General features: G+C 47.7%; 1 protein-coding gene across 1 annotated transcript; it reads left to right on the plus strand.

The window, feature by feature from the left end:
* The first annotated feature begins 6,745 nt into the window (after nt 1-6,745).
* Nucleotides 6,746-8,640, plus strand: Cldn23 (claudin 23). Its single transcript, XM_021171039.2, has one exon. It carries the CDS (start codon nt 7,026-7,028, stop codon nt 7,914-7,916), a length of 891 nt encoding a protein of 296 aa, XP_021026698.1. The 5' UTR covers nt 6,746-7,025; the 3' UTR covers nt 7,917-8,640.
* The last annotated feature ends 3,643 nt before the right edge of the window (nt 8,641-12,283 follow it).

Here is a 12,283-nt window from a genome sequence, read left to right on the forward strand (position 1 = left end):
AGCTGTGGAGGGGTGCTGCTTACTGGCTTGCTTCCCATGGCTTGCTCAGCCTGCTTTAATATGGAATCCAGGACCACCAGCCTAGGGATGGTCCCATCCACCATGGGCTGGGTCCTCCTCCATTGATCACTAATTGAGAAAATGCCTTAGATCTGGATCTCATGGAGGCATTTCCTCAACTGAGTCTCCTTTCTTTCTGATGGCTTTAGCTTGAGTACACCTGGATTATATAGCATGAGGAGGTGGCGATGGTGAGGACCAGAGGAAGAGGCCAGGGTGGAAATCAGAGCTAGGGCTGGATGGCACAAGGTCTCTGAATCAGACATTTCTAATTTCTTTGGAAACTCAGTTGTGTCACGTGATAGTTTCTGGAAGCTTTCTTGAGAGAGGATGTTTTGCTAAAACAGACACGTGAACAGGCATGTGATGTTTTGTTGGAACGGACATTTGAGAGAACTCATGATGTTTGGAAAGAATATAAGCAGAATCCCACAGACAGCAAAAGGATGCTCTTGCGTTGCTATGCCTTGCAGCACTTTGCTGGTCTTCAATGATCTTCACTTTGTAGAGAGAAATGCACCGAAGAATTTCTCGTGGTGTTCCAGCTGATTCTTGCTGCTTCCGCTGACTCGTGTTGACTCAGTAGAACCTTGCAGTTTCTGCTGCATTGAGCTGCTGCTACTGATTTGTGTTTGATGTCTGTGATTGGACTGAACTGCTGGTATCTGAACAATGAAGAGTGGAATCACCCCCAAAGGGCTACTGCCAATCAGTTTAAAGAGTCTAGAGAGAGGAAGTAGGAAAGAAATAGAAGCATTGAGGACTAAAGGGTGACTTAGGAAGTAGAGTAGGCAGGGCTCCTTCCTCCCCTTGGTAAATGATGCCTGGGGCTTGGCTCATGCAGCACAGATAAGATGCAGGAAGATGAATCAAGACATAAAATGTTCATGACACACAGCAAGCTGTTTCCATGCACAGTAACTCTGATTCTAAGGTAGAGGCAAATCGTGAAGTGCATTCAAAAGCAGAAATTGTCCTTCCTAACCTGAAAACTTTCTGGGGCCTCGTAAACTTAGGGGGTTCACTGTGCTTCCTTCCTTAGAGAGCCCCATTCAGTGGCTCAGGCACCCCAAGTGGTCCCTGTGATCAAACTGAAGTTCTATTACAGGCTATGTGTATTGTGTGCCTGCATAATACAAAGTGCTGAAAGCTACAGACTATTCCGTATTGGCAGAGAGCAGGTAAGTGGTTCCCAAGGATTGCCTGGCAGGGAGAGGCCAACACAGGGACAGCTCTGACTGTCTTGATTACATCTTGGTTACTTTAGTATTTTGCACGGATACATATGTTTATTAACTGGTGATTGAATGAGAAAAGAAAAGAAATAAAAACAAAGGACCTGATGGCTCCCTGTGCGGTGGAGGAGGAGGGTGATTGTAGATACGAGGGAGAGCGTAGGCAGAGGAAGACACGTGGGGAGAGTCCAGAATGAGCAAGACCCTGAGCCATGTGTGGAAAGGGGGAAGGGGAGAGCCAGACCAAGAGGCCAGGAGGGTAAAGGGTAGGTCACAGTGATGGGTAACCAAAATGGCTGGACTCTACAGGGAAGGACACCCCCTCCACCAGGGCTGGAGAAGTTTAGGGTAGTGGGCAGAATATGCAACCATATCCTGTAACAGGCAGATGCTGGGAGAACCTGGAGGTCAAGTCTGCTTTGAAATGTTAAATGGGGACCTCAGTTAGCCATCTGTCCTGGGTTTGACAAGTCTCAAATATGTTATATACAGAGTAGGCAGATCAATTGTGCCTCCTTTATATGACTTTGTTTGCATGACAGTGTCGTCCTACTTAGCTTCAACTGTCAACCTAGAACAGCCTAGAGTCATCTGAGAGGAAAGCCTTCTCTGAGAAATTGCCTAGATCAGTTTGGCCTGTGGGCATCTTGACTGTTCACTGACATGAGAGGGTCCAGTCCTCTGTGGACTGAGCCATCTCTAGACAGGCGGTCCTGGGTTGTATAAGGAAACTAGCCAAGCAGAGATAGACTTGCCTGTGAGCCAGCAGGCAGCGTCCCCTGTGGTTTCTTCTCTATTCCCTTTGCTGTGAACCAGTTCCTTGACCGGAGGTGATGCTGTGTGGAGTAACATAGAGCGTTGCTTTCCTGTCCCTGACTTGAGTTCTCCATTAATGCTATACTTGGCAGTGGGCAATGAAATAAACTCTTTTCTCTACTAAGTTGCTTTTAGTCACAGTGTAAGAAACTGGAACGGTCATTTACAGCCCATTCCCTCATACTTTATAGTGTGCCATTACTCTGACTTGTCCTAAATTTGATGACAAGGGCTGAAAGATGGGATGGGAAGGAAGACCATGGTCATCAAAAGTTATCGTGTAGAAAGAACAAAGGACTATTTCATATTCTTGAAAATGTGTTCTCCAGGCCAGGTGTCACCCTTAAGGCTCCGCCCCACCCAATCCAAAGTGAGTGGCAGCTGCTTCGACTTATGGGCACGTCTCTTGCTAAGAGCTTTCTCAGCTTCATTTATAGTTCACTTTCTATTCACCACAGCACAGCAGCGTGGGCCTTCTGGAGGTTTTCATTCTACTATAAACAGATGCTCTTTAGATTCCCTAGCCCTGTAGACTCCTGACTGTTAGGGTGGATCTGGAATAGACCCCTAAGAGGTTCCTGTGTTGAAGGATTGGGTCTGAGGCAAAAGTCTCTGATCTTTTCATGGCTCAGTCCACTGCTGAGTTCATAGCTGAAGGGGCATTCAGATGTGGGGCTTTGGCTGGAGGAAGTTAATCTGTGGAGACGTCACTTTGAAGGATGGAGTTTTGTCCCCATTGTTCCTCCTTATTTCAGTACAGGATGTTTCCTGTTCCACGCCCTTTCACCTTCACACACTGCACTGCTGGGATTTGGGGGTGGGGGTGGGGGATGAGCAGGAAGTTACTGTGCACTGGAACCTCTGAAACTATGAGCCAAGCAAGCACTTCCTCATTCGGTGTTTTGCCACAGCAAGAGAAAAAGGTGACCAACAGCAACCTAGTCAGGGTATTCATAATTGTGAGAACTCATCCCAGAACTTGTCCCTCTTCACGCAAACATCCGCTATTTCAATGCGCTTTTGCAGTCATACTGATCAAACCCAGGGCCCTGGGCATGCTAGGCGAACACTCTACCACGAAGCTAGGCATCTGGGCCTGCTAAGCATCAAGGTCCACTAGTGGGTCCAGCCCTTCTGTTCCAGAGAATCTTTTGTCTCAAGAGTTTGTTGATACGTGGGAGTTGTGGAGGACACGGTCAGTAGCTTCTAATATTTGGTCATAGAGAATGTTTTGTTTTTACAAGGTATTTATTCCAGCTTGAGCAAAGTCAAGACAGCCATTTCTGTACAGAGGCCCTTCCTGAGACCGAACAATAAGCTGCTCGGAGGATTCCCAATGCAGGACAGAGGGAAGCAAGCTCACTCATAGCATACTCTCCACACTAGTGGGATAGACAACAGAACCACTAAAGTACACCTCTTTATATTTTACAGGGTCTCACGATGAATCCCATGCTGCCCTCAAATCTACAACTCTCCTCCCTCGGTTTCCCAAACCCTGGGATTACAAGAATGAACTACTATATTCAGCTTAAAAGTCTCCATGTGCTTTCTCCATTCTTCTGAAAACGCCTATGCAAACCCCAGTAGAAAACACCAACATCTATCCATCTTGGTTCTCTGCATTAAGGCAAAATCTTTTAAGGTACTTTAATTTGAAAGTACTTTTAAAAGTGGAGAAAGAAGATTCTCGAAAGAACTATTTAAACCAAAGATAGGAGGCTGACAAGGTGGCTAAGCAGTCAAGGGTCCTTGCTGCATGGGCCTGGTGACCTGAGCACAGGCCCAGAAACCATACAAAGGTGGAGAGAACTGACTCTCCAGAACTGTTCTCTGGCCTCCATATATGGGCTGTAGCATGTGCACACACACACACAGACACACACACACAGAAAGAGAGAGAGAGAGAGAGAGAGAGAGAGAGAGAGAGAGAGAGAGAGAGAGAGAGAGAGAGATTTAAAAAGGTCAGAGCAACCAGAACTGCCATAAATGAGCTGGGCTGTAAAGGGAGGCTGGTGTTTCTCACACAATGCAGTAATTCTGCTTGTGGACATAACGCTGAAGAATTAAGAGCTGGGTCAGAAAGACGTCAGGACACTTGTCTTCATAGTACAGTTCACGCTTACTACAAGATTGAAAGGACCCAGTGTCTGTTGAGATATGACACAATAAACCCAAGTGGCCCAAACACCACAGGAAACACTTACTCTGCCTTGAATAAGAATATGATATGTTACCGTCAGGTCTCGAGGAAACTCTCTTTTCACAAATTCTGTTAGACAGAAGCCAGTTCCCTTCTGCCAAAAGGAACCATTTTCCTTAACACTGGCAGTGGGACAAATGTTTGTCTGTGGTGCCGATTAGCACACCAAAGAGCATGCTGGCCTCCAGGATCCCTTAGTATGACAGGTACCTGTTACAAATTTCAGAGTCCATTACAGCATCCTAGTTCTTCTCAGCTCCTCCCCTTCCCTAAGCTTCTCCAGCTCATGGGATCCCTCCCCCTCCAGCTACTTCTTCTCCTTATAACCCTGCTACTTCAACCCTGCTCTCCTTTCTTTTGCGCACTCTCCCTCCTCTCCCCCTCCCTCTTCCCTTCCCCTCCCCCTTTCCCTCCCCCCTTGACCATGTTTCTGCTTCTCTCATGGTCAGGTCCAGTCCCCTGGCCACGCTCATTCTACTACTTACTCTCTCTGCTCTGGCTCTGGACTCTTCCTGCTGTCTCTCTCTCTCTCTCTCTCTCTCTCTCTCTCTCTCTCTCTCCGTCTCCCTCTCCTCCCTCTCTTCTCTCTCTGTCATAGCTACAATTAAAAAAAAAACCCAACAACTCCCTTTTAACCACACCATGGACTGGTCAGTTTATAGAGTCACATGCATACACCTTGAGGACATTCTGCCTAGTGAAATAAGCTAGACCCAGGCACAGCTGGCTTCCGTTTACGTGGAGTATCCAGCTAACACTGTGAAGGTAGAGTGGTGTTTAGTGAGGGGTTCAGGGATGAAGGAACACACTTGTCACTGCTAAACGGTCAGTTTGAGTTTGGAAAGACCAGAGTCTGTAGCTCTCCAGGGATGCAGTATGATCTACAGCACTGAACAGGCTGATTTTAGTAAATAGTTTTAATTACAGCAAATTATATATAAAAAATACATTTCCATTGTAGGAAATGTAGAGAATAGAGAAAAATATGTTAAGAAAGCATTTTTCAAGGAAAAGCATGAGTCTCGCCCCATATAAAGTGAATATGTTTTAAATAAGTAAAGGTATTTAAGGAGAATGTGAACAGCTCGTACCTAGACCAACAGGAATGTTAAGATGAGTTTGACAGGCAGTGCCAAAGTAGGTGGTATTCAATGAGCAAAACATATTACGTTATTGTGGGTAATTATACGCTCCTTATAAAAACCTTTTTAAAAAGAAACCTAAGCACGTGGATTGTAAACATTGTATTCTGTCAAGTTGGCTAATTAAAGGCTGCACACTAACCCAGTGACAGCCGGAATCACTGGCCCCTGCCCTTGCCGATGCAGATTTTCAAGCTGTCGTTTTGAACCAATCAAGGTGAATATCGTGCTTCTTCTAATTATATTTCATTGGTTACAGATTTGCCCTTTTCCATGAAAAAATGTTAATTGACATTCTTTGACATTCAATTATATTCCATCCTTGCAGAACCTCTGGGTTTCTCCAATACATCATAAGCCCGCCAAGTTCTGAACGGGAAAATCGAGTCAGCCTCTTATCCACTTGGAAAAAAAAAAGGTTTGCTATTAATTTTTACATTTATTCACTTTACATCCCAAACAGCTCTCCTTCTCCTTCCAGTACCCCCCCCCACTTAGTTTCTTCCCTCATTCTCCTCTGAGAAGGGTGACCCCCCCCCCCAACACACACACATCAAGTCCCTGCAGGACTTTACAAGACTGAAGAGAAAACTCTTTCGCAACTCTTCAACCCAGAAATATTCTCCCTTTCATATGAGTTAAACTTCAGGCAGAGCATGGAGACCTTATTAAGCAAGGCTAGCAAAGTTTCCATAGTGCAACTGTTTGGATACACCCTGAGCCTGGAAACCGTGGTGCACACAGGTCCCATGCATCCTGAGAGCACCACTGTGCCCTACGTGGCTGCAGATGGCAGCACAAAGCTATGGGGGACTTTTGGGATAGCATTGGAAACGTAATTGAGGAAAATATGTAATAAAAATATTAAAAAAAAAATAAAGAAAAAAAAAACAAAAACAAAAAAAACTTTCGAGGGATCCTGGTCACCAGCTGGGAGTGGAAGGAGACTTGTGTTGGCAGGGCCCACGGGCAGAGTTGGGGAGAATTGGGGGCAGTGCAGGGACGCTTTGCTTTCTGACCAGACCTGAGAAGTGATAGGAAGAGGGGAAGGTGTAGCTAGGCGACAGGTGAGACTACATTAGCGGCCCGCCCTCTTTGTCCCGCCTACAAGCGCGCAGGCAGTGCGAGAAAGCTAGGGCGGGGCGACCTTTGCTCGAGCCCTAAACTATCTGGGCGGGCTGGGAGGAGCGGCCGGGCTAGGGTGGGGTGTCCGGGTCCTCAGAGTCCGAGGTCGCTTCCTTGCCAAGTGGCCCTGGCGCTCCCGCCCCTCCCACGCGGTAGGGTTTGGCCTTGGGGGCCGCACCTGGGAGCGCGGTTTCGGTCTGACCGGACTCGGAGCTGGTTTCGATTGGGGACAGCGACTGGGCGAGAGGGCGGAGCGGTCGGGACGCAAGAGAGGAGGGGACTCGGTGTGAGAGGCTCAGTGTGGACAGTTCCGCGCGGGAGACAAAGAGCGCCCAGAGAGCGCAGCAAGCATCGCTGCTACCCAGCCCGGCAACCTCGCAGATTCGAGGACAGGGTGCGCGGCAGAGCAGCCACAGCTGCTAGGGACCCAGGAGGCTACGCGGGATGCGGACGCCGGTGGTGATGACGCTGGGCATGGTGCTCACGCCCTGCGGGTTGCTGCTTAATCTCGTCAGTACACTGGCCCCGGGCTGGCGGCTGGTGAAGGGCTTTCTGGACCAGCCAGTGGACGTGGTGCTGTACCAGGGGCTGTGGGACATATGTCGCGAGCAGAGCAGTCGGGAGCGCGAGTGCGGCCAGCCTGACGAGTTGAACTATTTCCAGACCCAGCCTGTGCAGGTGGCCCGGGGACTCATGATCACGTCACTGGCCACTACCGCCCTAGGGCTGCTGCTAGCTTCCCTCGGCGTGCGCTGTTGGCAAGATGAGCCCCACTACGGGCTAGCGGGCCTCTCTGGCGTGGTGCTTTTCGTCGCTGGCCTCTTCAGCCTCATCCCGGTCTCCTGGTATAACCACTTCTTGTCAGATCCCGACGTCCTGGCCGCCCCGAGCTCGCCGGTCACTGTGCAGGTCAGCTACAGTCTGGTGCTGGGCTACCTAGGCAGCTGCCTGCTGCTTCTGGGCGGCTTCTCGCTGGCGCTCAGCTTTGCGCCCTGGTGTGAAGAGCGTTGTCGCCGCTGTCACAAGGCGCCCCCAGCAGGCCCGCGCCGCAGCAGCATCAGCACCGTCTACGTGGACTGGCCGGAACCAGCGCTCACACCTGCCATCAAGTACTACAGCGACGGACAGCATCGGCCTCCTCCCGCCGCCGAGCACAGGGACACCAGCAAGCTCAAGGTGGGATTCCCGATGCCACGACCGCCACCCAAGTCCTACACCAACCCGATGGATGTGCTTGAGGGAGAAGAAAAGAAGACAGCCACCTCCCAAGGTGGTTCTTCCTCTCGCAGCACTCGGCCCTGCCAAAACTCGCTGCCCTGTGACTCCGACCTGTAGACAGGGTTCACTTGAGCTCCGCCTGGAGTCTGAGAGGGTGACTTGAACTTCTGCCAGTACATCTGCAACTAGAACCCTGGACGCCTTCCTCTAACTGGAGGGCAAGCCTTCCTTTTCTGGGGCCAAACTCCTCTCCAAATACTAGGTTGGGTTCATTTATCTTTTAAGGAGTTTTACTTTTCTCTCCAGAGGGACCAGGTCTTCTTATGCAGTGACAAGAGTGTGTAGTGTTTTCTTTGCATACTGTTCATCGCAGTAGCAACAAAATTGCAATCAGCCAACAGGCTTTAAAACGTCCTTGAACACACAGTATTCTAAGTTACCGTGAGCCTTCACAAACATCATTCTCGAGGTGTTTTGCTTTTCTCCCTGCTTCAGTCTCCAGAGAACATAAATGGCCAAAAATGTTAAGTCTGGCTATATTTGAAGGTTGTGCCATAAAGCCAGCAGCTTTAATGGCTTTTATGAAGTGAAGTAACTTGTTTAACTCCTATTTATATTTCTCCGTGCATACATAGTATTTATCTTTTCTAATTACTTGTTTCTGTGTAGGAAGTTGAGCTTGTCTTCCAGAAGCCAAGGCGATGCTACACTGTCCTGTTCCCGAGATACCTCGCCCTGAACAGAGATATATTTTGTACAAAATGAACTGTTAAGTTTCCTTTGGCTAATGTCCATATGTACATATCTTATTTATAAATAAAAATTGTAAATGTCAGTTTCGGTATCCCTACAAAAAAGCCTGTCTCCAATGTCTGTGGGGAATCTCAGCATTTGTCACTAAGCAGTTTCCTGGCGTCTGAGCCACCTGTCTGCAATCGAGCACTCACATCTTCACCCTTCTCGTCGCCCTTCTCCTAAGATTACTAAAAGGAGCCAAGGGGCCCCACTTAAATCCCGGTTGGCTTTGTTTTCGGGATCTGGCTGTTTTCAGTGCAAGCCAAGTCTATTGTTGAAAGGAAAAAAAAAAAAAAAAAGAAGAAGAAAGAAAACCAGCAGCACCAGTTTCAGGGACAGAATGGTAGAGCTCTGGTCCTCTTTTGGCCCAGGTACTTCTTGTCCCAGCTAGGCAGTTGTGAGTGTATGAGGGAGCTGAAACCCCCTACAGCTCTGTCTGCCTAAACACTGGAGCTAAAAGCGCCTTTAACTGTACTGAACCTGTTATTGAAAGTTAAGGAGTGAGAAGCAAACATGGAGGCAGTGCTGATGCTGAAGGGCTACAGTTGGAGGAACTGTAGCTTGTGGAGGACCAAGAAGGTAGGAGTTCGCAGCCCCTGCCACTTTGGAGTGCAATCATCTTGTTTTCTTAAGGACCCCAACTTTACATCTATCACTTTAGTTAATCTTTCAAATGCAGATTCCAATGCCAGAGACCCCTGAAACTTCATTAAGAAGACCCCAGAAGACCACAGTGCAGAGGTCCTCAACCTGTGGGTTGTGACCCCCAAAGGGGGTCTTGCATATCCTGCATATCAGATATTTACATTATGGTTCATAACAGTAGCAAAATTCCAGCAATGAAGTAGCAATGAAGTAATTTTCTGGTTGGGGGGCGGTCGCTACAACATGAGGAACTATATTAGAGGGTCACAATGTTAGGAAGGATGAGAATCACCAGCGCAGTGTACATGGTCCTGGAGGTACACCAAGTAGCAAAGCCTCAGCTGGGACTCTGGCTCACGTAATTGCAGTTGGAGGTAGGAATACCTACTACATAGATGCTTTAGAAGGGGGAAGCTTACTGAGTGTATATCAGTCAGGATTTCAATTGCTGTGATGAAACACCATGACCAAAAGAAAGTTGAGGAGGAAAGGGCTTATTTGGCTTACACTTCCACATCATAGCCCATCACTGAAAGAAGTAGGAACTCAGGACAGGAACTCAAATAGGGCAAGGCCATGGAAGAGTGTTGCATACTGGCTTGACCAGCCTGCTTTCTTATAAAACCCAGGACTACCAGCCCAGGGATGCTACCACCCACAGTGGGCTGGACCCCCACCTGCATTGATCACTAACTGAGAAAATGTCCTACTCTTATGGAGACATTTTCTCAATTGAGGTTCTCGCCTTTCAGATAACCCTAGCTTCTGTTGAGTTGATCTGAAACCAGACAGCATACTATGGGCGTGGAGCTAGGAATATAGAAGGGTAGCCCGGATGTACTCAGCTCCCACGTCAAAGACAGCGGCAGGAGGTTCTGAGGTCCAAAGGTAGCTAACAAGTGGGAGGACCTGGTTTCTTTTTTTTTTTTTTTAAAGATTTATTTATTTATTATATGTAAGTACACTGTAGCTGTCTTCAGACACTCCAGAAGAGGGCGCCAGATCTCGTTACGGATGGTTGTGAGCCACCATGTGGTTGCTGGGATTAGAACTCTGGACCTTCGGAAGAGCAGTCGGGTGCTCTTACCCACTGAGCCATCTCACCAGTCCCGAGGACCTGGTTTCTTGAAAATACTGAATTTTACCTGCATCTTGACTCGAAGTTCGGCTAGTATGCGCTACTATCGAACACAGTTGGTCTCTTGAGCCTTTCACTTTTTGCCCCTCATGTACTCTCTCTGGCTTTTAGACCTTGCTCTCTGATGATTGAAATTTGATTCCTGGAAGCTAAAACTATCCCTCTCCCCCCATCGGCAGAAATGGATTCAAAGTTCCCTTTAAAAATACACGTATTTTGTCATAAAAAAAAAACCTTCAGGACAGCATGGAAGGAGACTCCTGTGTAGGGTTGGGATCCTTTCTTGACCCAGGGGTCATCCTCTGCCACAGAAACACCACACAATGGGCTTCAAACAAGATGCTGGAGGAGGCAAACTCTGGAGTCTTGCTGTGAGTACGATCCCGAGGTTGATACTGATCAATCAAGATGCTGCACTGACTGACGATGGTTCACTGACGTAGGACAGCTCTGCCATCAAGCTTTTTACACCCAGGACAAACCCTCTCAGACAGCACAGAGAGCACATGACACCATTTAATGCTTACAGGCTATCCATGCCCGCCAAGTTTGCCTAGGAGACTGTAGTGCCGGCAAATGAAGAGAAGAGGTCGCTTTACACAGTATCGGCTAGGCCTGTTCTCCGGTAGGGCTTTCCCTGGGATGCAAGCCTCACTAAGTGAGGTGTGGTTTTCAGAGCAGAAGCTGTTTATCCACGTGGAGGTTATGGGAAGGGCTGGCAGGCTGCTTCCAAAAACCGCCTCTCCTTTATTGCACAGGTCATCCACCCAGTAAGTATTTTAAACACCTGACATTTTGCAGGCACACTCATGGACACTGGAAAAAGAAACAATTTGACTCTGGCATACTCTACTGAAGGCCATCATAGAATAGGATGGAGAACAGCAAGTCAGGGTCAGGAGATGGAGGAAGGGGGATGATATTTTAGGAACAGTGAGAAGGGAGAAGGAAACGTTGGACCAGAACAGTGAGAGAAGAGAATGGGAGCACCCCAGGCACCAGGGATGGCAGAGTCCACTTCACTGGACCTGGTTTCTTTCTTCTGTCCTTCACTTTCCTCCATTCAACAATAGCACGGTAAGGACTAGAAGCTAGCAATGGAGGCTAGGTACATCTTGACATTTGCTCTCTGTTGGGCAAATAGTAGTATCTTTTGTATGAGACACATTCTGGAACAAATACAATTAGTGTTATAGAATGCTTCTAGAATAAAAAGCAATTTGACATATGACTAGCTAGATGCCAAGGAACACTCTATTCTGCCAAGGTATGAGTAGCCCTATAAACCATCAGACAAGTAACTGGAAGCCCACAGCCTGGGATTCTCAGGGTGTCATGGTACGTGCCTATACTCCCAGAATTTGGAAAGGAGACATGGGAGGATTAGAAGTTCAAGGTCATACAAGGCTGTATCGTGAGTTTGTAGCCAGCCTAGGGACATTGTGATGCTTGCTCCTTGCATACACCACACACACACACACACACACACACACGCACACACAAACAAAATCTTTCTTCTCATACGTAACTTGTCATGCATATAGAAAGTGATATATATATATATATATATATATATATATATATATATATGTATATACATACCACTGTTCCCAATTCCCAGGGGGATGTCATCTGTAGTGACAGATGAGCTCTTCCCCGTGTGAGAAGAATAAAAATAGAGTCTCAGTTATCTACTACTTCAAATAAAAAGTGTTTAAAGTCCCCAGTCTTTCTTGCCACCCACCCCTACCCATGTTCCTCTGTGCTCTCATTATGCAGCAAGCGATGAAATGACTCTTCCCCTAGTCCTCCCGTAATGAGAAAGAAGGTCACGGACACAAAGATTAACTTGTTCAAAACAAGGAAGACACAGATAAAGCTCAGCGGCAGGGACGATGCTGGTGAG

This window comes from Mus caroli, unplaced genomic scaffold, assembly GCF_978045245.1.
Source record: "Mus caroli unplaced genomic scaffold, Mus_caroli_1 scaffold_10, whole genome shotgun sequence".
Lineage (NCBI taxonomy): Eukaryota > Metazoa > Chordata > Mammalia > Rodentia > Muridae > Mus > Mus caroli.

Coding starts and splice junctions, on each gene's coding strand:
- Cldn23 (XM_021171039.2), top strand. CDS start 7,026: ATGCGGACGCCGGTGGTGATGACGCTGGGCATGGTGCTCACGCCCTGC.